Source organism: Amblyomma americanum, chromosome 3 (genome assembly GCF_052857255.1).
Source record: "Amblyomma americanum isolate KBUSLIRL-KWMA chromosome 3, ASM5285725v1, whole genome shotgun sequence".
Classification (NCBI taxonomy): domain Eukaryota; kingdom Metazoa; phylum Arthropoda; class Arachnida; order Ixodida; family Ixodidae; genus Amblyomma; species Amblyomma americanum.
The window spans coordinates 207377347-207404129 of NC_135499.1; the positions used below are offsets into that span (position 1 = coordinate 207377347).

The window sequence follows — 26783 nt, forward strand, 5'->3', positions numbered from 1 at the left end:
GTATTTATAGAGGAAAAACGCTAAGGCGCTAAGAACAATAAAAGGCACTGTCTATTTCCAGCGAGCGTAAGAACTGCACTCTCTCCGTTATCGAACTCTTGAGAAGGACCAGAGGCACGCGGCGCGTGTGAGGCAAACAGAGAAATTCTTTAATCGCGTGCCCCGCTCGCTCATCGGCCGACTGCGTGGCCGACGACGGCCCTGACGAGCGGGTAGTGGGGTCCCCCGCAGCGGGCGCCGAAGTCGTCGTATTCTGGGTCCCAGAAGCCGAGGCAGCTGGAGCCGGCCTCCTCGTGCACGGCGCCCACGAAGGAGCGCGCCCTGGCGGGGGACAGGAACGATACCAGCGAGCCGGAGCCTCGCAGGCGGCCCACGGAGGACCAGCCGTCCCTAGAGGCAGCAGGAGAAGGGACACAGAGGAAAAATGGGGTCTACCGTACTCCAGACACCTAATAGGTCACCTATTCCATAACTCTGAAGAAGCCAACACTCTTTGAGGCCAAGGAAAGCATGAGGGCACTTGTGCGTGCGTGCATGCGTGCGTGTATGTGTGTATGCGTGCTTGCGTGTGTGTGTGCGTGCGTGTGTGTATGCGTGTTTATGCGTGTGTGTTGTATGTATGCGCGCATCACGTACGACGGGTACGACACTGTGACAACCGAAGGCATTAGAGTACGAGAAGCGAGTTGCCAATCCTCACCTGACGGTGGGCGCCCTGAGGAAGCGGCCCGTGCAGATCCGCTCGTAGGGTACCAGCGTAGCACTGGCTGGCTCACCCTTGCCCAACGCCACGCCGGCCAGGCTGACGGTGTGGCACGCGTGGCCGCTCGCGTTGCCGCTCAGCTCTGCCAGGTGGCTGTGCCAGCGCAAGGCCTCGTAGCCGTGGTACGCCAGGTCGTGGGCAGCGGGTGACGCAGGGAGAGGAGCGGGTGCCACCAGCAGTGAGTCACGGCCGAGGGTCGTCAGCAGCCTGAGTCGCCATAGGGAGAGGATGCAAGAGCTCCACTGCAGTCGTTCGAAATTATCTTCGTTTGCAGTACCTACGGTCGCTGATGTGAGCGATGTAAGTGATTTGAGATCTATATTTAAATGGAGCAAGCTCCGCCTTAAAGATATGAGGCGACAGCTTTCGTTGTTTAAAGCCCATATATGCCGAATTGGTCATTGTCTACTTAGGTTTCATAGATCGCGTGGAGTCGTCATAACGCTACCAGCGCAGTGGCTCAACGGTTAAGCGATGCGCCGCTGATGTGGCAGGTGGCTGTGTCTATCACAGGTTGTGGGACGCATGTTGCTGTTCCCGAGAAATCTCTCGCAACCAGTCATTAACTACGACCTGCCTCCCATTGTCCAAAGCTGACGCGACGCTCCTCCCAACTTACCCGAGCTTAGCCGACCTAACTCGGTTAGGCTCGGGTTAGTTCGGAGCTCAAGACATGACAAGGTTACAAGATTCTTGCTCGGGGTTGCTACGTCTGGAGCTTTATATATATATATATATATATATATATATATATATATATATATATATATATATATATATATATATATATATATATATATATATATATATATATATATATATATATATATATATATATATATATATATATATATATATATATATGCTCTGAATACGCGCAGCGGTGGCTCACAGGATATGACGCTTGTCTGCTGAGTCCATGGTCAAGGACAGAATCCCCCGAACTCGGCGGCTTAGTTTCAATCCAGTGCAACACAAACACACCGTGTGCATGCTGTATGATAACAGTGTGCGTTAAAAAAAAACGAACATTCAAAATTATTCTTTACAATGAAGTCTCCCGCATACCGCACGTAAAGCTCACGTGCAGGACATCAAACCCGACGTAGTACATTTCGTTATAACATTTGACTTTGGAACGCTTCATTTCTCATTCCACTTTTTTTTTTAGGAGAGACAAGGGGGGGGGGGGGGGGGGTCGGCAGTAATTTTGGCTGGTAATTGCGGTTCAGGGCGGACTACACCTTTTGCCGCCGCTTGCGCCGCTATTAAAGGCGAGCAAAGCCTTCAAAGGCGAATGCGCGGCGCTCACGCGCGCACGTCGAGCGCGTCGGCAGTGTCGCCGTCGACGACGAATCCCAGCCGCACGGCGTGGTCCCCGAGGGCGGCGCGCAGGTCGGCAGCCAGGCGCGTGACGCGGTCCCGGTAGAGTGCCGAGGGCCGACGCCAGTGCAGGTAGACGCAGCAGAAGGCCGTGCGGCGGCGCACGTCCAGCAGCCGCGCCGTGAACTGGCCCGCGCGCCAAGAGCTGAACAACGCGGTCAGGTCGGTGTCCGTTGGACCCGCGCCCACTGCGACACGCAGTGAACAATGTTACTGGTCGAGTCGGTCACTTGAAGACTGACAGGGTAAGAAATGGCGATAGTTAGTGGCACACCTGCAAGAATTAACGTGCCAGTCTAGTTAGGTAATCGAAGATAAAAGCCTGTTCGAGTGTTGGTCAGGACAAGTAAAAAATTTGCGCAGCAAGCGACCGCTTATTGCCACCTCTTCCAGTATGTTGGAAATTTTATAAGTTTGCACATGTTGACGAAACCATTTGAAAAATGAGACGCCAGTGTGACTAAGTGGTTATGGTGCTCGGCTGCTGACCCAAAAGCCACCCATCCTTCACGGACCACTTGGGGCACCGCACCGCTACGAGCATGGTCACGAGAATGCCCTTCTTTTTGCTGCAGGCCTTCCTGCTGTCGCAACTCTTGCCGATGTTATCCTGCCTTGGCTGCAACGTCACCACTGATGCGGGAATCTGCGAAGAGCCCGGCTGGAATCAGCATGAAAGCATCGTTCGACCGTCATCGCCTTTTCCAGCTCTTGACCGGATCTTCGCCTGGCAACCCCAGGCCACTATCTGCGCGGGTGCACTACTACAAAGCCACCCACCCTTCACGGACCACTTGGGGCACCGCACCGCTACGAGCATGGTCACGAGAATGCCCTTCTTTTTGCTGCAGGTTGGTTATTTGCCATGCGCATCTTGTACTCGCTCTAGCGATCCATGCTTATTTGCGGTGTCGTGCCCCTCAGACACAGTCAAGCGTTGCCAAGCGTTTTTGTGTCGATGCTTACTTTCCCTCGCCGTACATGCTCACTTTGTCTCCTTGCTTCTTATCCTGTCAGGCGACATCGAGTTAAATCCTGGTCCTCCTCCGTCTCTTGATTCTATTGCTGAAAGTTTGTCACGCTTAGAACTTGCACAAAAATCCGTTCTGTCTGAACTTGCAGTGATTCGTGCTTCCCAGTCGAATTTCCAAAGCTTGGTCAGTAGCCTCTCATCGCGCGTTGATGCACTCGAAAAAATTGTCGCAACAAGTCAGTGCAACGATGTCAGTCCAACGCCTAATTCAAACCCGGCTATTCACAGCCTTTCATCTGAAATTCGAATCCTCAAAGAAAAATGTGACGACTCGGAAAACCGACTTCGCCGAAATAATCTGCTGTTCTTCGGACTACCTGATACGGCGGATGAAACATGGGAGCAATCTGAAACGGTCGTGATTTCTTTCTGCATAGATAAGTTAAGCACATCAATCGATTCCGCCAACATTGAAAGAGCGCATCGCTTAGGCCGCTTCGAGCAAGGGAAACAACGGCCAATAATGGTCAAATTCTCGCATTTTAAAGATAAATGCAAAATCCTTTCTGCTGGCCCTAAGCTCAAAGAAACTGACTTTTCAATCCGTGAAGATTTTTCAGTGCGCGTGCGTACAGCTCAAAAGAAACTTCGTGCGTTCGGCAAGGAAAGTGGTTTAAAATACAAAGTAAGATATGACAGGTTAACCATGGGCGATAAGCAGTTCGTCTACGATGCGGATACAGATTCCGTGGTAGAGCATCGGTCATAGCGGTCACTGTCTGTTTCAAGGCTCCCCTCCCACCATCAGCCACTTTTGCCTCCGTCACCTTCACATGTTTGTGAAACTATGGCTTTTGTTTTAGCAAACATTCGTAGCTATCTTCCGAAGAGAGAGTCAGTGGAAGCCTTTCTTGACGATCACGGCACCGATATTGCCATATTTACAGAATCGTGGCTCTCCGATAATATCTCAGACGAGGAACTGCTTGACAACAATAAACCGTTTTTCATCTACAGACGTGATAGGGCCTCGCGCAGGGGTGGGGGTGTTTTAGTCTTTATTAAAACCAGTCTTAATTCTTCTCTTCTCATGACTCATCCCTGCCAGGAAATTCCTTGTATCAGAATTACCCTTTCCACAAGCACATGCATAGTTATTGCATGTTATCGCCCTCCTGACAGTGACAGTTCCTTTATTGCCGATTTTTACTCGGTTCTGCTCGTTCTTAATACCCGTTTTCCTAAAGCCAATTACATCCTCTGCGGTGACTTTGATTTCCCTGACATCGATTGGGGAAACTTGAGCACATCTTCTCGTCAAGCGAAAGATTTCCTTGACGTTGTCATGACATTTAACCTCACCCAAGCAGTAAACTTCCCTACACGTGGCAGTAACACCCTTGACTTAGTCTTTGCATCTAGCCCCGAACTCATCCAATACATATCGAGCACTGACGGTTTCAGTGACCACAACACAGTTATTTTCAACCTATCACTCCCGTTTCCCCAACGGCAGCGCTCTGTTAAGTTCATTCGCGATTATAAAAGGGGAGACTTCGCCTGTATCAACTCGGAGCTTGAGAACTTTTTTCTTCATTTCAAGCAGTCTGCATCTAATAGGTCTGTCGAAGAAAACTGGCTAACTTTCAAAAACAAACTTTCAAATCTGGTCGAAACCAATGTTCCGCTGATATGCATTCGCGGTGACTCCAACAAGCCCTGGTACTCTAACTCCTTAAGGAGGCTTTCTCAAAAGAAAAAGCGTCTTTTTCGTGAAGCTAACAGAACTGCACTGGCTTATAAATGGACAAAATATTTCTCGTGCCTGCAGGATTACACGCGTCTCCTAAGGTGTACAAAAAGAAAGTTTTTCCACAATGATCTGTATGGCATTCTACTAACAAACCCAAAGAAATTCTGGCGGATGTTATCACCCAAATCAGGCAACGCTCATTGCATTACCCTTTTGTATCCTGATGGTTCACAGGTGCCTCCAGAACTTCGATCTGACGTCATGAACTCTTATTTTACATCAGTCTTCACACATGAACCTGCCTGGAATACATCACACAAAGATTTTTTAAACTTTTCTGCGATGGCACCTATCAACATCACTACTGCTGGCATTTGTGCTCTGATAGACAAACTAAAGTTATCCAGTGCTGCCGGGCCTGACAACCTCACTGCCAAAATATTAAAAGCTACAAATGTATCTTCTCATTTTCTAAAAATAATCTTTGATCAATCTCTTGCGAATAGTTCCATACCTAGTGACTGGAAAATTAACAAAGTCACTCCTGTGTTCAAGGCTGGCAGCCGGAGCGACCCGTCGAATTATCGTCCTATTTCATTAACTTGCATACCATGTAAATTTCTTGAGCATATTATATACTCGCATATTGCATCCCACCTCAATTCCAACTCCTTTTTCTTCAAAAATCAGCATGGCTTTCGTCACGGCTATTCATGTGAATCACAGTTATTTGAGTTTACCATGGACCTTCACTTAAACCTTGATTCTTTGTTCCAAACCGATGTCATCTATCTTGATTTTTCCAAAGCATTCGACCGTGTCCCACATCAACGTCTTATGTTCAAACTTTCAGGTCTTCACCTTCACCCACTTGTTTTAGACTGGATTCACAATTTTCTCACAGCTCGCTCTCAGTTCACCGTAATAGGCGGACTTCCTTCAAATTCTACTTCCGTCTCCTCCGGAGTACCACAGGGGTCTGTGTTGGGTCCGCTTCTCTTCTTAATATTTATTAACGACCTCCCACACAACATCTCATCCACCATCCGTCTTTTCGCAGATGACTGCCTTATCTACCGCCGTATAAATACTAAAGACGATCAAGCTGCCCTCCAAAACGATCTGAAGCTCATCGAAAATTGGTGCTCTTTGTGGATGATGGAACTAAACATTAGGAAGTGCAGTTTTATGCAAATTTCTCGGAAACGCTCCAATTTAACTTATCCTTACTCTTTATTTTCTGAGGACCTATTGCAAGTTGAATCTTATCGTTACCTTGGCATCACAATCAATAGCAAATTAACTTGGGTTGATCATATTACAAAAATCACGGCCGACGCTTCACGTACACTTGGTTTTATTAGAAGATCACTTCCCTCTTCCCCCGCTAACATACGTAAACTGGCATATGAAACTTTTGTCCGCAGCAGGCTGGAGTATGCATCCGCGATCTGGAGTCCTCATCAGTCCTACCTAATTAACATGCTCGAAGCCGTCCAGAACCGTGCAGCACGCTTCATATCGTCAACATACGACTTTCATTCCAGCGTAAGTTCCATTAAATCATCACTTGACCTCACTTCCTTAGCTCTCAGACGAAAAGTTGCGCGCCTTTGCTTGTTCCATAAGTTATACTTCAATTTCCCCTATCTCCGTGGTTCCCTCATGTCTCCTCCCTTTCGTACATCGCGCCGCCTTTTTAATTCAAATAGCGTCCAACGACTTCATGGCTCCACCAATGCTTTCAACAAGTCCTTCTTTCCGACCGCAATTGAAGAATGGAACCTTCTGCCCGACTCACTAACAAATGTGCACGATGCGACAAGGTTTAAGGCGATGTTGTTAGATCACCTGGGTTGACATGTTTTTTTTTTTTTCCTAACCTCTCGCCGACGTGTGTGGTGCTTGTGGCCTAAAGGCATTTTTTACATGCACCGTTCTAACTATTCGCGTTCCTTGCTTCTCTTTATGTTCCTATATTGCATTGTTATATTTTTGTGACCTTTGTTTTTCCACATCAACCTTGTATACGCTCCCCCCTTATGTAATACCCCGACAGGGGCCTTTAAGGGACAATAAATAAATGATGAGATATGGTCCCCAGCCGCGGCTGTAGCATTTCGATGGAGGCGAAATGCTAGGGTTCTGTGTACTGCGCTATGTCGGCGCATGTTAAGGAACCCCAGGGGGTCTAAATTAGCTGAAACCTTCCACAACGGCGTCCCTCATAGCCTGAGTGGTTTTGTGAATTTAAACGCCATAAAAACAAACGTAAAACCAAATCATTTGAAAGCGTTCAGCTCTTAATGACGAAATGTAAACTTTTGGGCACTAGGACGCGTTAAGTAAACATTTCTCGAGCAAGAAAGCTCGTAGAGAAACTCTGCTGTGTGCAAATCGCACGTAACGAAACACGGTGAGCTGAGTGCCATAGCAAAAAAAAAAAACTTTTAACCTTAAAAGCTCTAACAAGGACTTTTTGACAAGAAAGAGCAAAGGCCTGATTGATTGACTGATTCGTTAATTTATTTATTTATTGACTGACTGACTGACTGACTGACTGACTGACTGACTGACTGACTGACTGACTGACTGACTGACTGACTGACTGACTGACTGACTGACAGGCCGGCCGACCGACCGACCGACCGACCGACCGACCGACCGACCGACCGACCGACCGACCGACCGACCGACCGACCGACCAACAGACCGACCGACCGACCGACCGACCGACCGACCGACCGACCGACCGACCGACCGACCGACCGACTGACTGACTGACTGACTGACTGACTGACTGACTGACTGACTGACTGACTGACTGACTGACTGACTGACCGACCGACAGGCCGACCGACAGGCCGACCGACAGGCCGACCGACCGACCGACCGACCGACTGACCGACAGACCGACTGACTGATTTTTACGCGCCAAAGTACCATGATCAGCAGTCGAGCGCGACAGAGCCAACGCGGAGGGTACCAGCGGGCAAAATGCGTACTTGGCGCCCTTCGCGCGAACGGCAAACATCGTTGTTGTACAAGAGTATTATCATTCTCTGAAACCGAGTGCCGCTGCGGAATAGTTTGCTCATTTGCTGTCAGATGCTCAGCATGACAGCCCTTGGCGATCTCGCTTTGCAGTCGCGTGCGAAAATCGACCACCCAGCACCTGATTGCGGATCGGCAATCAACTAGTTCAGGTGCATTTTTGCGGCGCAAAATTACACATGACGTAGACAAGACACGCGCAGTACATGCAACAGCCGAGTCCTGCGTGTGTCTTTTTCCTAAGTCCTGTCTAATTTTGGGCTGAAAAAACGCATTCGAATAACGAATATCAACTATAGTCCGTCTTTCTACTCTAACAGCTAGTTCGGCGTTGGCAGAAATGTCAGCCTCCTGCAAAATGCGCCTCCTTCGGTTACATAGGTTGGCGCAGTTATCTTTGGTGCGTTTTTCGTCCTGCAGCTAGCGCAGGAGCCGCCGCAGGAGCTCACATCTAATCAGCTGCGACCATATCGGCTTCAATGTCAGCGTGCTTTGTTCACAATTCTATGGCGCGCTGTATCCCTTTCTCCAGCCTATCAGTGTGGTAAAAAGAATGCTAAATGGAGGGGGGGGGGGGGGGGGCTTGCAGCGCAAATCATCGTGACCTTTAATTTGTCGCGTTATATTCTGCCCGATCTGCTATTTTATGAGTACGAACTTCAACCAAGGGGGAATAAAGGTTACCCTGAGCAAAAAAAAAAAGGCAATATGTGGATCGGAAAGTTTTTTTGTGCGGTGCAGTTTGCTACCTTTCTCGCTTCGGGCCTAGCAGCAGAACAGTGGAGTCGGTTATGTACGGTAATTTTACCTTCTTGCGTAAACGCACTCATTGTGCACAACGCAAGCCTAAAAAGGCTGCATCCACTGATGTCGCTTGGGAATAGGCATGCATTCAAACGTCTGGTTAGCATAAACTACACGCCAAGTCCCATGCAATGTACGGGCAGTGCACGCAACTTGAAGCTTAGAAACCTTGAGCAAAAGTGGACACACAGCAGCAAACACCAAACACACTTGAGCGCAACGAGCGTCTGTAACTCCTAAATAGCAATAAAAAACAATCAAAACTGAGAGAAGCGCCTAATTACTTTCTTCCGGTCTGGTGACTTGCGGTCTTATAGTGACGTAACCTCTGGTCTGGCGACATCACTTTTCACGAGGAAATGCGCGAAATTTAAGACCGACGGAGCATTTTAACAATGAAAACAGAGCGGCCGGTTCTTTCGACTTATTCCATCGCCGGTAAGGGTGCACGAAAAGTACTTCTTCATAACATATCCCTATGCGAACTATGTAGCTATAAACCCAGTTGCATTTGCCTGCGCTGCACCGCCTCATACGCACAAAAAGGACGAGCAACACGGGTTAGGCGCACAACATGGTAAACAAACTACCTCAAACTCAAGCCTCACTTAATGCTATTTAGAGTTCATCAGGCTTCCTACGTGGCTTCTACCTCTCCTATTCACCAAGCTAGGAGCTGAATAGAATACCAATTGAATCTTTTTTGCGTATATTCGCGCAAGTAGTCAATACTCGTACAAGACAATCGTGAAAACAGCGAAGTGCTAGCGGCGGCGCTGCGGTACGGCACTATAACTCGTGGAATGATAGATACAGCTGTCAAAATACGCAGCCCTGATCTCCGCTAGGAAGTATGCAGCACAAAGTCAGTATTTTATTTTTCAAGCCGGCATTTTATTCGTATAAGTAATATTACACTTCCCTGCTGGTGATGACAGCGAATAAACTAACACCACATCTCAGTGAATAAAAGTGGCTATAGCTGCGTATGACTCATGCATTCCGGGCTAGAGCATCAAGTCAGGGTTTGTTAAACCTGTCTGAATACTGCCACGACGACCAATCTTGGAGGCCATGTATTATGAACACCGCCACACGAATAGACCGCGTCGCGACAATGAAACCTTCATGACGCGCAAAGCCATCGCGGCAACATGTTTTGTGGCGTCGGAGTGGGCTCTGTTTTTGAAATATTCTTCCAAGAAAACTGCGGCGTGCCTAATTCAAATTTTGGGTCCATTCTACAAAAAAATATTCGAAAACTTAAGCACATAATTGGTTCGTTTCAAATAATTTTGAACGGGCACTATTCGATTCGCTCGACAAATCGAATACGAGGATATTCGATTCGCAAGTCAGAATTTTCGAATATTCGTACATCCGTAAGCGCTGGACATCTGTCACTACTTCATTCATTGCCGAGTGCCATATTGAAGCTAATAATAGGCTCCTCCATGAATCCAACGAAAGGCGAGCTCCTGGAGTTGCTAGTTGTGCTCATGAGTTTCGGAATCATTGTTCCTGTGTTCATATCCGATATCATCTGTGTTTCGTGTTGCGCACTGCCTTCAAACTTCCAACGACCCTCTAACTAATCTGCCTTCAAATCCATTCAGCGGCAACGAACAGAATAGTACTTCACGAGCATTATGCGCAAAATGCCGTTATCGAAAGCACAAGGCCAATGTGAGTACCACGGTAGCGCCACGTTAACCGTTGGTAAGCTGCGCGTTGTGTACCCAGAGTACTTGGCCGGTATCCTTCGCTTTGCTGGCGCCGAGAGATGCCGATGTTGGCGTTGGGCCATTTAGGTTTTCTTGCCGCCAACAGTACGGGCACTCACAACAACGCTGAGAGCGTTAACGTCCAATGAAATGGGAAAGGGAGTTATATTTTCATTCTGAAGGCTTTAGAGCTGCAGATGCGTCAAATGCGCCCCACTACACACCTCAAATCAAATCCTGTGGCCAGATGCATTTTTGCCAAAGGCGCACATGCGCCCATACAAAAACAAGACAAGCCAGTTTTTCTTTTTTCTTTTGTAGCCGCATGGCAGTTATTAGCAGTTGTTCAGTCCTCACGTCTGGTCCACAGTGGGGGATCCTATGTACCGTGTGTGCGTGCGCACAACCTGGTCTCCACCTGCATATAGCTCAGCTGACAACCACTAGGCTGGCTAGACCGGATGGCCATATGTCTGCGCTCACGTCGTTGTTATGCAGCTTTCCTTATCACTTCGTTTGAAACGTGCTCCTCACGAGGGGGATTCCCCCAACTGTGTCAGGAGGTGTGTGCGTGCCTGTGACGATGATGGCCATCGGCCGGTGGGCGTTGGCCAGCCGCGTGATGCTCTGCAGTGCCTGCGTGTCTTCGGGCGACGTGTCCACTGGCAGGCAACAGTAGGCCACCACGTGGCAGTAAGCGTACGGGAATGTGTCGGGACCGTAACCTGGCCGCCTGCTCGCTTCGTGGTACACGCACACGAACCTGCGAAAAAAAAAACGTTTAATTGGGCGTTATAGTGGGACACTCGTTTATCGGCCCCTACATGATTTTCCCAACAAGACTTCCAAAATTTTGCAGCCTAATTTACAAATTAAACACGTCAGAGAGTGGCAGCGAAAGGGCGGGGGGAGGGGGGGCGTGGAGGACGCAGGTTTGCAACCCCCCCCCCCACATACACACACACAGACATGTAGAAATATTGTGAGAGGTCTAGGTTTCGTAGGTCCGTGACCGAACAATGTACATCGTTTGGAAATGGGGATTACTTTGAACTAATACTTTTCATTATCCAAGATATCCGCACACGACGCACATTTTTTTTTAAACATTTGATGCCTGATTTTTTTTGGCGCGTTCGCGCTTAGTGCGTATCAGCGCGTTTACGGTAGCGTAAATATTCCTAGGCGACCGCCCTGCCACAGCTAGCGGTTCTTAGCGTTGCGTCGTTCTTTAAGCCTTCTGCTTGTGATGCAGTGGTTTATGCTTTGTGCTACGCAAGTTTGGAATGAGAGAGGACGCTTCAGCGCCATCGCAACGCCACCACGAAGCCATATTTTTGCTGTGTCATGGAGCAGCGTAACCTTCTTCAGGCTTGCCCCCGTGCGTACCTGGAGTTCTCAGGTATGGCGCCGGCCGCGCCTTGATGTGCGGCGTCTTCAGTGTGCGACGGGCGCGCGGTCTTGCTGGATGCCCTGGGCACAGCGGCGGCGTGAAAGTGCCCCACCGTCCTGCGGGCCTCCCGGCCGACTCCCGCAGTGGGCGCGGGGCTGGAGCTCCGCACGGAGTTCACCACGAAGAACGCGGCCAGCAGGCAGAAGGATGCGAGGGCCGCGCCGTTGACCACGATGAGCACCCGCGAGCGGGACGACAGAGCGCCCCCGTTGTTCCTGTCACCACCACCACGCGGCGCCCGAGCTGGCCTCGACGGCGACCGGTGGCTGGGCCTGGCGCTGGTCGTGCTCCGTTTCACTGGGGACTGAGCAGTAGCTTTTCTCTGTGGCGAGTGGCGAGGGCTGCGCTGAGTCGGATGCTTCTTCGAGGGAGCCATGGCTGTCTCTGCGTTCTCGTTTGGTGCTGAATTGTTCTTGCGAGCTATACCTTCTGCTTTTGTCGGGCGATTCACTGCAGACTCTGAACAATGGCGGCCGGTTGGGAGATTGCACGCTTCGTTTTCTTCTTCCTTCCAGAAGCGCGTGTGCTCGCGGCGAAAAAGGACATTTAATATGAAAAGGGGTCGGCATTAGGGAAATAGGAATATTGTAGGGAACATGAAAAAGAAGGGGGAAAGAACCATGGGTGAAAAAACAATAGGATTGGACCCTACCGAAATGAAAAAAATACGAGGCGCACTTTCTTTTGCTTTATTTATTGCGCAGACCTCATTTAATATATGCAATTCACTACTTTTTTCAGGGTGCCCCTTATTTTTGTGCTTCAAGCCATTCATAAACTTGAACGAAGCACCTGCGTTGCCGCACAACGCATGTCCCAGTGACAGTTGAGGGTCCGGCCACGTAGCCATCGCTGAATGAGTCATGAAGCGAGGACAGATGAATATTTTGCTGTTGCAGACGTCGCTGCTCTGCGCCTGGGCCGGTCATCTCGTAATCGTGTCGAATTCATCATGATGTGAACGCCGCATATATATTGCAGTTTTGAGCGAGAAAATTGAACAGGCAGTCGGGAAACACGTAGGACACTCCGCGTTCTTTGCGTTGATCTCTGCTGTGATCATGCGATCAAACTTAGAGGGCGTTCAATTTTCAGAATGTTTGGTTTGGTTTATGGGGGTTTAACGTCCCAAAGCGACTCAGGCTATAAGAGACGCCGTAGTGAAGGGCTCCGGAAATTTCGACCACCTGGGGTTCTTTTGCGTACACTGACATCGCACAGTACACGGGCCTCTAGAATTTCGCCTCCATCGAAATTCAACCGCCGCGGCCGGGATCCAGCCCGCGTCTTTCGGGCCAGCAGCCGAGCGCCATAACCACTCATCCACCGCGGCGGCCAATTTTCAGAATGTAGATACAAGTAGGTGGCAACTATGGGATTGGTGTAGAAGGACAAGGAAGTAGTTTAGAAATGAAAAGAAGAAAATTGGCTGTTAATCCAAAGATACAGAGCACGAGAGTATTTAATGGCTAGGTTACACTTTTCACTACCATTATAAAAAGCGAATGCTGATTATCTATCTATCTATCTATCTATCTATCTATCTATCTATCTATCTATCTATCTATCTATCTATCTATCTATCTATCTATCTATCTATCTATCTATCTATCTATCTATCTATCTATCTATCTATCTATCTATCTATCTATCTATCTATCTATCTATCTATCTATCTATCTATCTATCTATCTATCTATCTATCTATCTATCTATCTATCTATCTATCTATCTATCTATCTATCTATCTATCTATCTATCTATCTATCTATCTATCTATCTATCTATCTATCTATCTATCTATCTATCTATCTATCTATCTATCTATCTATCTATCTATCTATCTATCTATCTATCTATCTATCTATCTATCTATCTATCTATCTATCTATCTATCTATCTATCTATCTATTTGTCTGTCTGTCTGTCTATCTATCTATCTATCTATCTATCTATCTATCTATCTATCTATCTATCTATCTATCTATCTATCTATCTATCTATCTATCTATCTATCTATCTATCTATCTATCTATCTATCTATCTATCTATCTATCTATCTATCTATCTATCTGTCTGTCTGTCTGTCTGTCTGTCTGTCTGTCTGTCTGTCTGTCTCTCCGTCTGTCTCTCCGTCCGTCCGTCCGTCCGTCCGTCTGTCTGTCTGTCTGTCTGTCTGTCTGTCTGTCTGTCTGTCTGTCTGTCTGTCTGTCTGTCTGTCTGTCTGTCTGTCTGTCTGTCTGTCTGTCTGTCTGTCTGTCTGTCTGTCTGTCTGTCTGTCTGTCTGTCTGTCTGTCTGTCTGTCTGTCTGTCTGTCTGTAAAAGGGACCCTAAGAATGGTCGCTTTTTGAAGCGCAGTTCCCAACTTGTATGATCAAAGAGCTCTGGCTGCCGTTGCGAAGTTGTCACAAGACTCACACACCGTCAATGACTTAAACAAAACTCGCACAGCGGTCGCAGCAATTCAATCCTTCTACAAGTGTTCTCCCGCTAAAAATGCCCCCTACACAACCGAGGGGGAACTCACCACCAGAAACAGCCCCCAACATGCATAAGTAGAGCCCTTCGTTTTCGGGTTTTAATTTTTTTCGGAATTGGTGCGTAAAACTCACACGATATGTTTTGTTTTTTTTAGCTGGAAATCGGGCACAGGTCCGGTTATTCAGCATTAAGTCCCAGAAATCGGATTTTATGGGGCCGTGTTTTGCAGCAGAATACAATTTACTAAAATCGTTCGTTTCTGTGCTGCACAAGAAAATACTCGCTTTTTCCACATTATTCTGTAAACAATATGAAAATGGCAATTACAGCGCAAAAATTTTGGCGACATCTGGTATTTCTTTTGTTTCATTTATCGCGATAATTTTGAAGTGTGCATTATCATCTGATCTTCAGCACTTCCGCGCCATCGCATGACTTCCTTGCCTTTTATGTGTACTGCCAAAACATTCATTCAACATCACAGCGACCATTGTAAACAGAGAAGAGCCTCAGAGCATGGAGAACGCCGTTATCTTGAGTAGAGCTTGGCGCAGGGACAGCAATTAGACGCTTGTTTTGGCTTCTCGCTTCCAAATGTAGTGCTTGAACTTGGCTCCAAATTAAACACCGCGACAAAAGACAAGCGTTAAAACAAGTTTAAAATGATCAATTGAATGTAAACATATCTTTGCAATAAGCACAAGACTTCCGATAATTTTTGCAGTGTTATCAGCTTTGTAAACAGGAAAAATAAGTTCCTTAGAAGGCTTATTTCCACCCAGAAATGTCGTTTATTCCGATTTCTTTATTAAACCATACACAACAATTTCGGACAAAAGCATCTGTCTGCGCGAAAAAAATTATGAACACACTTTCTTGTATATTGGAAGATTTCACTGTAACAGGCAATATATCCGCAGACCTTCCCTCGGTAGGCTTGAATTTCTCTTTGTTATTAATGGTTTTGCTATCTTAAAAAACGTCCCCCATTGATTTACCATGGCAGTTTTAATAACTCGATGTGGGCGATGGAAAAACTTTCAAAAAAATGTTTTTCTACACATCAAAAGAATGAGCCATTACCTTTGATATTTACAAAACAGTACCTTACAACATTCGAATATTCAAAAATTTGGTTTAAGAATGCTGGACATGTCCGGGATGCACGAATGAAGTAAAACCTGGTTTCACACGTAAACGATGGGTCCTACGCATATACGTTCCGAATACTAATATACGCGATGGGTGGCATGGTCGCCGATAGCATGTTTTCGTGTTCGGACATGTATTTGCGTGATGGAGAAAAGCAGCACGCGTGCGTGCAATTATCTAAGCGAGTTTTTTGCCGTTTCTCATACTTGTCTTATACTGTATGATGCCAGTAAGACAGCGGGACGGGCTCTGCTCACGCTTGGACAACGAAAAATCACGTCCATTTTTGGTCTCGTAGGGCTCAAAAGGTCATCCACGCCTTTTTAAGTTAAGCGTGCACTTGATAAGAGAAAGTCGATTTCGCGACCAGAGCCTGGCGTTATTTAATAACGCTTTATTTCTTATACTCAGCGCTGGGAAAAAAAAAAGCAGTCCGCCTGCCCCGGGTGAGGATCGAACTCACGACCTTCAGATTATGAGACTGACGCGCTGCCTACTGCGCTACCGAGGCGGATGCTTGCGACGAAAAGCCAGTTGTATTTCAACAAATCCCAATCCGTGAATAAAGTGCAATCGTGTATAACTTGATGAGTCTAAAAAAATTGAATATAAGGTAAAGACATGTCCTGATTTCGTGAGCAGTGCTGTCCTTGCCAAGGAAAAGCACAAGTTGTTTAAGCGCGAACCCACAAAAGTATTACGCTCTTTGAAACGTTGGTGTATGTACAGTATGTTGAGCTATATTTCCTTAACATATATTAGGGTGTTTATTTTTTTATCAATGAAGCATCAGCTCCAAGGCCGAACTAGTGTGCACCCTTTCTTAATCTTGTGTTCGAATCCCGCAGAAACGTTCATAATTGAGTGTATACATTTTTAGTGTATAGTGGTTCCAAGCCCACGGAAATCGGAGGCATAACAGGCTAGCTTTTGTGAGAAACACAGAAAGCCTAGTCAAGAGACGGCGCAAGAGAGCGTTCGCGTGGCCTGGCACACAGAACAAAGTAGCAGCTGGGAACGGAACGCGTCTGACAAGTCGCTGACGTGAGAACAGCGAAAGGGCGGCAGCTCTTCACTTGCAAGCTGCAGCATTCGAGTCACGCTCTCAGGTAACAAGCATAGCAGTGTGTTCTACAGGTACGCGCCTGGCATGTGGGGCTGTGTGTACCACTGTCGACTTTTATGCCGTCATCTAAGAGACCCCTAGCGGAAGAAGAGCATCCGCCCTGTCAGCACCACCGGGTGTCGAAGCAGCTGTAACTGCGATGGTTTGCAGAAACTGAATAGGTTCGCAATGCCCTTCGTACGCCTTGCTACGCACAAATTATTCAATGGTGGCCGGTGCCTTGGCAACCATCTTGTCGGTCTCTGGAACCTGCCCTGCGCCTGGTGCAGTCATGAGATCGCCTTTATCAGTCGCCTCTTTGGCTACTGTGTGCTCGCAAGGCTGTCTAACGCATGGACACATACAGAATCATAGACTTTGAACTTCAGTATAATGATATTTGACTTTAATTCATTTTTAGGTCCATCAGCAACACCCCAGACATTTTGGAGTGCAACGGATTCTAGTTCACTCACTTTGCCCTCAGGGCCTTAGCACTGCAGGCGCGAATTGCACAAAACATGAACAGAGAGAAAGAGAGGGTTTATTGAGGGTAAAGGCAGAGGGATTGGACGGAAAAGTGAATATCTGGCCTGCTACTCTGCACTGGGGAACGGGAAGAGGAAAAAAATGAAGGTCACAATGGAGGATGATGATAATGAGAGGAGGCAGATGAAAGAAGACAAAAAAGACAATGCACACTTTCTAACATCACTAACGCGAGTCAGGCCGGTGTCGCTTAAAAAGCGTGAGCGCGCTCGCGTTGCCTGTAGAGTTTTCGAACTATCTGGCCAAGCGCCCATGGGATCAAATCCTCCGAGACGGGCCTGGTGTCAAGAGACTTGAAAGTAAATGCTAGCATGAGTCTTTCTCGTGCATATGCTGGGCACGCCACTAAGACATGCTCTACAGTCACTAGCAGGCCACATGTGGTACTGTCCAAAACATGAACAGAATTGCCAAAAACATAACCAAGGCAATGTAGAGTAAAAAAGTGAAAACATGCAGTATCAGTAAAAGCACTGCAACAAAAAAAAAGTTACACCTGAGAAACGTAAAATTAATTTCCAAAAATTGCGTGGACGATATTTACCAGGAGCCCTCCTACGGCGTCCGCATAGCCCATGTCTCTTTGAGCGCCCACGTGCTGTGCATTGTCATCATCACCACTACCACCACCATCGTCATCATAATCATCATCATCAGGCTCACTGCACCCACTGCAGGGCAAATGCCTCTCTCATGTCTCTCCAATTAACCCTGTCCTTTGCCCACTGCGCCCAACGTATCCTCTCAATTTTTTTAATCTCATCCGCCCAGCTAACTTCTGCTGGCCCCTGATACGCTTTCCTTCTCTTGGAATCCACTCCGTTACCCTTAAGGATCTTCTTGCCTTCGCATTACATGCCCTTCCCAAGCCCACTTCTTCCTCTTGATTTCGACTATAGTGTCATTAACCCGCGTTTGTTCCCTCACCCACTCTGCCCGCTTCAGGTATCTTAACTTTACATCTATCATTTTTCTTTCCATGGCTCGCTGCGTTGTCCTTAACTTAAGCTGAACACTTTTCGTTAGCCTCCACGTTTCTGCCCCGTAGGTGAGCACCGATAAGATACAGCTGTTGTATACTTTTCTCTTGATAGATATTGGTAAACTGCCATTCATGATCAGAGAGAACCTGCCATATGCACCCAACCCATTCTTATTCTTCTAGTTATTTCCCTCTGATGATCCGCATCAGCGGTGACTTCCTGCTCTATGCAGGCGTATGCCCTTACCACTTCCAGCACCTCCCTGTCAGTTGTGAGCTGCTGTTTCCTTGCGAGACTGTTGAACATTACTTTGGTTTTCTACATGTCAATATTTAAGCCCACCGTTCTGCTCTGCCTGTCTAACTCATCGATCATGCTTTACAATTCATCTCCTGAGTGGCTCAACAAGGCAATGTCATCAGCGAATCGCAGATAATTCAGGTATTCTTTACTTATCCCCAAGTGTTCCCCAATTCAGGCCTCGGAATACCTCCTATAAAGAGGCGGTGAATAGCTTAGGCGAGATCGTGTCTCCCTGCTTGACACCCTTCGTTATTCGAATATTATTGCTGACTTTATGGAGGACTATGGTAGCTGTGCGGTTGTTACAGATATCTTCCAATATTATCACGTAAGACTCTTCTACACCCCGACTCCGCAATGCCGGCATCACAGCTGAGGTTTCCACTGAGCCAAATGCTTTCTCGTAATCAATAATATTGGGGTTTATTATATTATGCTCATTTATCTATCGCCTGATTGATCATGTGAATATGGTCTATTGTTGATTATCCTTTATGGAAGCCCGCCTGATCATTTTGTTTAGGTGGTTGGAATTATCGGAGCCCTCCACCACGGCACCTCTTTCTCTCTTTCTTCTTTCACTCCTACCCTCCTCTCTTCCTTTACGGCGCGGTTTGAGTGTACACCAAGATGCGACACAATTACTGCATCTTGTCCTTTCATCAAAACCCAAATATTTTCTCAATTTTCAAGCGCGCGAGGCTCAAAAGCCAATTTTACGGTGAAATGCGACAAGGAAAAAGGACAGTGGTGAAGAGCAGTGTATTTGAGACAACTGCAGCCCGCATATTTCTTTGCTTCGGAGATCCACAGCACACCAAGAATGAATAATACACACAGCTAGACCGGCAGGAGTTGGGAAACGCAAACGTCAGGCTTTGTTACGCGAATGTAGTGAATACAACAAAAAAGCCTAGATAAAAGCGCGGTGCACTGGCGAAGGAACTGAAAAGAAAAAGCAAACGGAAGGTGCATGGTGCGGAAGATCTTTGCGGACGATTGGGTCGGCATTCTTTCTTTAAATATACTGCGGTAATCTTTCTCTCTGTATTTGTTTCTCCTGTCTTTCCAACTTACCGTCCATCGGGGTTATTTTTCAAGGAAATAAAAAGCCGGTTCGTATGGTGGACGTCGCGCAAACATAATCCACTTCCTCCTCCTGCCTTCTGACCTTGCCGCACAATTCTGTTCGCAGCACATGAGGCTTTTCTTTCACTGCCTTTTCGTCGGCCCATGCAGCAAGGCTGCCTAAGCGCTCTGTTTTCTTTTGCCGTGTTTCCTTTTGCAATACTTTCTTTTCTTTCAGTGTGCTCCGCGACACGTGGACACCTGCGCGACCTGCACCCCCTGCGCACACATAGAGATAGCCGTCGCCATGACTGGTTGAGGCCGTGAGACGCTATGTCGACATCCTGCGTTTTCTGGCCGGAACTCACCATTGTGGCGCTCATATATTTGTAAACTTTCCTTACACTTTCCACTATTCAGTTTATTTCGCGTTCACACCAGCTACGGTGCCTCAGTGGCTTCGGCATTGTGCTGTTGATCGCAAGGTCGCGGGTTCGATCCCGGCCGCAGCGGCCGTATTTCGACGGAATCGGAATAAAAAAAATTGGAGGGCACTTAAGCTTCGTCTCGTGTTGCAGCGCTGCCAAGGAGTTCACGGAACGCCAACGCCCGTTCAGCGCGACGCGTGGCCCGTTGGACAATTTAAGAAAAGGACGCCTGCCTCACATATCTCGGTGGACACCCGAACCGGGCCGTAAGTGAAGGAAATCGAAATGAAAATTCGTTTTAAAGGAAGGAAATGACGCCTGTCTTACAATTCTCGCTGGACACCCGTACCGCGCCGTAAAGGAATGAAAAATATCTTCCCTTATGGCGCGGTTCAGGTGTCCACCGAGATGCGCTATTTTTCGCTCACGGCCAAAGACGCCGACGACACCGGCTTTACTGCGACACGAGCTCCTTAACCTGATACGTTAAAGCGGCTGTGTGTTGTGCGATGTTAGCGTTAAAGAACACCGGGTGGTATAAATCATTCTGGAGTATTTCACTTCGGTGTCCCGCATTGCCCGTGTGTCGCTTCGGGACGTAAAACCCCCCAATTTGCAATTTGCAGTTTACTTCATATTAACTGGGTACGGTATTTTTTTCTTAGAAACATATTTTTTAATACGAACTGCCGCATTTCGCGAGTTTTGTTTCCGTCCTTGGTTTCAATAAAATATACCCTCACTAGTATACCATTAATTACCACCATATATTACTATGCCGCCTGCACCTACACGGATTTTACAGGGTACAATGTGAAATACACGTGTTCCATTAGACGCAAATTGAATTATCTGCTTTCCGGTGAGGGGCATGGAGTTTAATTGTTGTTTCTTACCAACTACTCAACTGCATAGCGACTGAAAACAGACTATCTGCGTGTCAAATTTAATAGTTTCTTCTTAAAAAAACAATTTGCAAGGCCAAGAAATCAAATTTGTGGTGCCATTAAAATGTGACAGGATATCATTTATGTTTTTTTTTTACGCAGACAAAGCAAAATGTCACGTCATTCCATAGACCTCTCTTATAATCACGTCACAGGTGAAGTCCAAAAGGCACACTGCGGCCTATGGGGACGCTGTAGTGGAGTGTTCAGAGTTAATTTCAATCAAACTGGTGAGGGTTCTTTCACATGCACCGAAATATCAAAATACACACCTGGGACTGTACAGCAGATCTTCACGGATTTGGATAGGTAGTAAGTATGAATCACGTAGAAAAATAAAAATTGTTTTTTTTGGGGGGGGAAAGGAAATGGCGCAGTATCTTCCTCACATATCGGCGCACGCCTGAACCGCGCCGTAAGAGAAGGGATAAAGGAGGGAGTGAAAGAAAGGAGGAAAGAGGAGGAGGGGAGAGATTTTAATGGAACTGGAGATGTCTGCCTGGTTGTCGGCCAGGCATGCTACTACAAGTGAGGGTGAAAGAAGAGAAGGTTAGAGAAGAGGATGGGGAAAAAAGGAGAAAAAGAAAGGGTGAATGGTGGAATCAAGCACGCACGCACGCACGCGCGCATGCACACACACACACACACACACACACACACACACACACACACACACACACACACACACACACACACACACACACACACACACACACACACACACACACACACACACACACACACACACACTTGCCAAAGAGTGTCCACCAAACCTGTGTCTCTTAAAAACACTGAAAATGCTTTTGTCCCGCGCACACCCCCCCCGCCGCGGTGGCTCAGTGGTTAGAGCGCTCGACTACTGGTCCGGAGTTCCCGGGTTCGAACCCGACCGCGGCGGCTGCGTTTTTATGGAGGAAAAACGCTAAGGCGCCCGTGTGCTGTGCGTTGTCAGTGCACGTTAAAGATCCCCAGGCGGTCGAAATTATTCCGGAGCCCTCCACTACGGAACCTGTTCTTTCTTTCTTCTTTCACCCCCTCCTTTATCCCTTCCCTTACGGCGCGGTTCAGGTGTCCAAAGATATATGAGACAGATACTGCGCCATTTCCTTTCCCCCCAAAACCAATTATTAGAGAGCTTTAGTTTCACGTACGCAGAGTGTTCACGTACGCAAACGTGAGAAGTCTACGTAGCCTGCACGCAGGTGGTTTGAAACCCTTATAGTTACGCGTACGCGAAGCACGCCGCGCGTTACGCCTAGCGGCATCTACTAAGAAACACAGACACTGGTTGTAGCCCAAATCATCCAAGACAAGTCTTTAAGCCAAGCCATTCAAAGCGAGACCGTTGCTATGACGACGACCAACGCTTCTTCGTCAGGCTTAACAGCTGAAAAATCGCCCTTCTGTTTGAAAAACAAAAGCTATTTAGGGTATGAATGGGCAAATCGAAGGCGAATACAACAGTCTAGAACGCGATATCGGCTCGAGGGATTAGCGACGAAGCTGTTATCGCTTTGAAGCGGGCGGGCAGGGCGCCGCCATGTTTGTCAACGCTACGTACGCAAGCAACGCAAAGATCGCAACGTAAGAATCCGAATCTCACGTACGTGCGTGAGACTCGCTCATACCCTTTGCGTTCTGCGCATGCGCACTGGTCACCCGTAAGAGCTCTACGTACGTGAAGCCTCTACGTACGTGAAACTAAAACTCTCTATTATTATTATTATTATTCCCGCGCACACCCAAAGCCGCGTCCCTCCAGGCTCCAAGGACATGCTCCAGGTGCACGGCGCCATCCTGTCGGAGTTCTAAAGCACTTAAAAGTACTTTGCGACGATTGTTGAAGAGTTGGAAGCGGAAGATCAAATGTTGAAGATCCTCGGCGCACCACATGTGGGGCAAAGAGGGCTACATGATGCACAAATTTGATGCACCACTTGATGCACCAAGAAGAAAGAGGTGCCGTAGTGGAGGTCTTCGGAATAATTTCGACCACATGGGGATCTTTAACGTGCACTGACATCGCACAGCACAGGGTCGCCTTAGCGTTTCGCCTCCATCGAAACGCTGACGCCGCGGTCGGGTTCGAACCCGGGAACTCGGGATCAGTAGCCGAGCGCCCTAGCCACTGAACCACCGTGGCGGGCCAAGAAAGATACTTAGTGCACCGTCAGATGCATTGAACGAAGCACACTTAATAAAAAGCATTGCCAAACTAGTGTATGTCGGCGACTTTTTATTTCAGTGACATGTGAGACCGCTCCAAACACAACGATTTCAACACAACGAACGTGTATATTGCATTTCCAATTAGGACGAGTAAATTTTATTTTCAAATTGCTCGCGGGTCACGTAATCCTATGGGATCGGTATGAAACCTGTACAGGTCGATTCCTCTGCTCCTGTACTTTTCACTGATGTGAGTCAGGCTTACGTTAAAGCATGCTGATAATGAGTAAATCCTGCGGACACAGTTTCTTCAACAGGACTCTCAAGCCACAGACCTGGCCTTGTAAAGAATGCTTGCCTTAAAAGAAATGTATACGCCCACCTTGACAGCACCCTTTAGTGTCCCCTTTGCCATCAACTGGTGGCCTGGCAAGGGACTTTGCCTGGTTTGTAGGCGAGCTCACATCCTCTCCTATGCGTCTCTCAGTGAACGGTCACGATATCCAGCGTGCAACGGAGATCAGGATTTACACTATTCCTCTCAGGTCGTTGTCACAACCTTGGTCTCCAAGAACACACTCTTGTTCCCCTGTGCTCTTCAGCCATTATGCGGGTTTGAGTCGCAGGTAGGAGTGGTTTCCACCGACTACAAACAAGTCGATCCTTCCACAACAACCGGACCGAGGAAACTTCAGGTGAGCAGGCTCCACGCCAGCCGCGTTATCCTTACTTATTTCCTTGAAGCGCTGATGCTGACGTTCGCTGGAATTAATACTTTGCCTCATTGCATGAATCCTGAATTGATCCAGGCGTGTGTTTCTATGTCTGTGTCCTGCGTATAGCGATAAGCAATCTCTTTAATGTGTCACCAACTGGACGAACATTTTTTTTAAGTACTAGTAACGTTACATACGTGTTACATTGAAACATTTACGTTAACTTAAAAAAAATTAACAAATAACTTTCTATCTTATACCGTGAGCGTTATTTGAACGCTCACACCAAACATTATGTTAATGCCCTGTTCCTAATCTCCTGTAATGTAACACTACTATATAATATATTGTCGTGGGGAGCAGTCAGATGATCGGAGAAACAAGGAAAGCAACACGTTTATTCGTCGTTGAGACTGGTCCAAAGCCGCGTATCTCGAAGTTATTTATATACATGCAGTGTGGCTGCGCGTTCCATCCGCACGTGCCGACACGCTCGACAGAAATGACGAAGAACCGCGATACAGGGCAATACACGTGGGACTACTACCGCCCTGTAAAAGCGCATCACCTCGATGGTAAACGAAAATAAGTAAATAAGTGTTTGGAAAAAGAAATGAAGAAAAAGCTCCTCTCGTCAATATTTCAAGATTTTGACCCGCACCTTTTCCCACTGTTTGTACAGAGAGGATGTTTTTCATGCAACATATATTTAGGTTAAAAGTAAGCTCAAGAGGTTTTTGGGAATTCGACAAGATTCAAGGATTCGAATGTATGAACCTCGTAGGTAAAGCGTGCCAAGATTTTTCCGCTGGCATTTAAAATACTGATGTGATCGCCGATAAAAACTACAATTTTCAGGCTTCACCTCAACGCCCGGAGAGGAGTGTAGATGCTAGGTGTGGGCGGTTCTTGTTGACGAGATCTCAGATTTCAGCTGACTTTGCCCATATGTGCGCTGCGGAGAAGCCTGAACGCCGTCTCGGCTTTATTCGGCGATTAGGTCGCCCTTTAAAACGCTAGCATACTTTATCTCCAAGTTTCAAACATTCTGTACATTTAAACAAGGGTACGTAGATGCGCAAGGAATACGTACGACAAACGCACAAACACATAAGACAAGTACAGAGCACACTATGCTCTGTACATGTCTTATGCGTCACTTCATTTGTCCCCGTCTTCCTTGCGCAAGAAGGTACTTTTGAAGAAATGAACCAAACAGCACAAATGAATTAAAGTACTAATTATCAATTTAAGCTCGTCGAATTCCAAAACCACTTCAGTTGCCCTTAAAATATGTTTGATAGTGCCTGGCATATATTTCATGCTCAGACCCAAAATTTCTTTAGAAAACTTTGCTTATTAACACTTCACCATTATAACTTCTGGGACGCCGTTCATAACTCCCTATAAGCTTGAGGCCATGGTATCCATTAGATTGTGTGTGTGCATGCGTTGCATATAGTCCTGCTGTATTGTAGTACTCAAGTGTCGAACTCGTTGCCCCTTGAAAAGCCTTGAAAGCAGTTTACTATTACAACTGACGCGTCTGGTGAACGAAGGTCACCATTATTGAGTTAGCGAAAGTTGCCCATATGTTGTTAAATATATAACTATGGACAGAAAATCATTACCATATCGTTTATAACGTTTCAGAAACGTTACAAAACAAGGTCATGAAAATAATAAATAAACGTTTAATCAAAGAATAACAGTAATATTGCTATGTTTCGTGCTACATGGTACGCTCATAGCAAGAAAGGCGCAGATGGTATGGAGCACAGTGTTCATTAGCAATCCTTGAGCAGCGGACAACTCCTTGAATGGACAGGAGGCGGCTAATGCCAGTCGGAAGCAATGCCCCCGAAAGGTTTGGAGTGTCCGCAATTTAGTCGACCAAGAAAGCCAGTAGGCAAGTAGAGAAGTGTAGAAAACCAGGACAGTGTCTGACGCAGTCTGGCTGCCCTTGATTGCTTGTATGCCGTCATTAGTTAAAAAAAAAAAAACCAAGCAGCCGCGTTTACAACTTTTTGTGTGCGCTACTCTTCTCCTAGTAGACGTATCAATGTGGAGGGGAAGTCGAATATATGGGCTGTGCGTTCAATTAATTTCCTGACGCCTTTCTAACCGCGCCGCATCTCGAAAATGGCTGGTACGAAACATTTACTGGAACTGGTGGCGCCCCCTATCCATTATATATCAAGAGTCGTTCTCTGGCGCCAAGCTTGTCTCGTTCGAAAGGTGTGCATTAAAAGTACAGCTTCAAATCACAGCATCTGATGTATAATGGTTGCTCCACATTCAAAAAGCAGCCCTGGAAAGGGAGCTCCACTAGTGATCATGAATGTTTACATCCCGTTTGAAGCTGCGACCCTGCCGAAGCTGGTCAGATTCCTTCCTCAGAACGTCCTCCTCTCATTCCGACACAGTTGGTGGATTTATATACAGGGGCAGCACTGAAACATTACATTCTTGTTTCGTTTAAACATTACCCCAATGTTCCTTCATCCTTTTTCTGACATTTTCTAAAAGGCCTGGGCTTCACGGAGAAATCGTTCTATTATCCATCTATGGCCAGCTGGTTGGGCAACTCGCAGAGCGGCCCCTAATGAGGAGGGGTATGGGTTGGCTATGGGGGGAACTTCCATGGATTGGGGGCATTTCCACAGGTAGTGTATGAGGATGTCCTTGGCCGCCTCACATGTTGAGCAGAGTGGGAGGATCAAGGTGCGGTGGCAGAGATGAAGGAGATAAGTTGAGATGTAGTAGTTTGCAGTTGCCGCCAGGTAGCACTGTATTTTGAATATAGTGCGGGGTGGAAGGGTAAAGCGGCTGTTTCGGTATTGAGTTGCGATTTGATGGTATGTGAGTGGAGTTCGCGAAGGGGCTGGGTGTCCGATCTTCCGGGGCCCGGATGGATAGTTCTTGAGCCAGCTAATGACCGCGCTCATCACCGGGGATCGAGGCATGCCCAGGAA

General features: G+C 47.1%; 1 protein-coding gene and 1 non-coding gene across 2 annotated transcripts; both read right to left on the reverse strand.

Moving 5' to 3' along the window:
* Positions 1-170: 170 nt before the first annotated feature.
* LOC144124359 (uncharacterized) lies at positions 171-12377 on the reverse strand. Its single transcript, XM_077656989.1, has 5 exons — positions 11844-12377; positions 11030-11217; positions 2076-2334; positions 701-970; positions 171-390 (listed from the first exon to the last, which is right to left on the reverse strand). Exons 1-5 carry the CDS (start codon positions 12281-12283, stop codon positions 171-173), a joined length of 1377 nt encoding a protein of 458 aa, XP_077513115.1. The 5' UTR covers positions 12284-12377.
* Positions 12378-15978: 3601 nt separating this feature from the next.
* TRNAM-CAU (transfer RNA methionine (anticodon CAU)) lies at positions 15979-16051 on the reverse strand. Its single transcript has one exon. It is a non-coding gene; the product is annotated as a tRNA-Met (tRNA).
* Positions 16052-26783: the final 10732 nt, after the last annotated feature.

Excerpts from the sequence above, each read along its gene's own strand:
- LOC144124359 (XM_077656989.1), bottom strand. The coding sequence starts at position 12,283 with ATGGCTCCCTCGAAGAAGCATCCGACTCAGCGCAGCCCTCGCCACTCG. Across the intron at positions 11,218-11,843 it reads GCCATACCTGAGAACTCCAG|GTTCGTGTGCGTGTACCACG; the intron begins GTACGCACGGGG and ends TTTTTTTCGCAG. Across the intron at positions 2,335-11,029 it reads GATGGCCATCATCGTCACAG|TGGGCGCGGGTCCAACGGAC; the intron begins GCACGCACACAC and ends TGCGTGTCGCAG.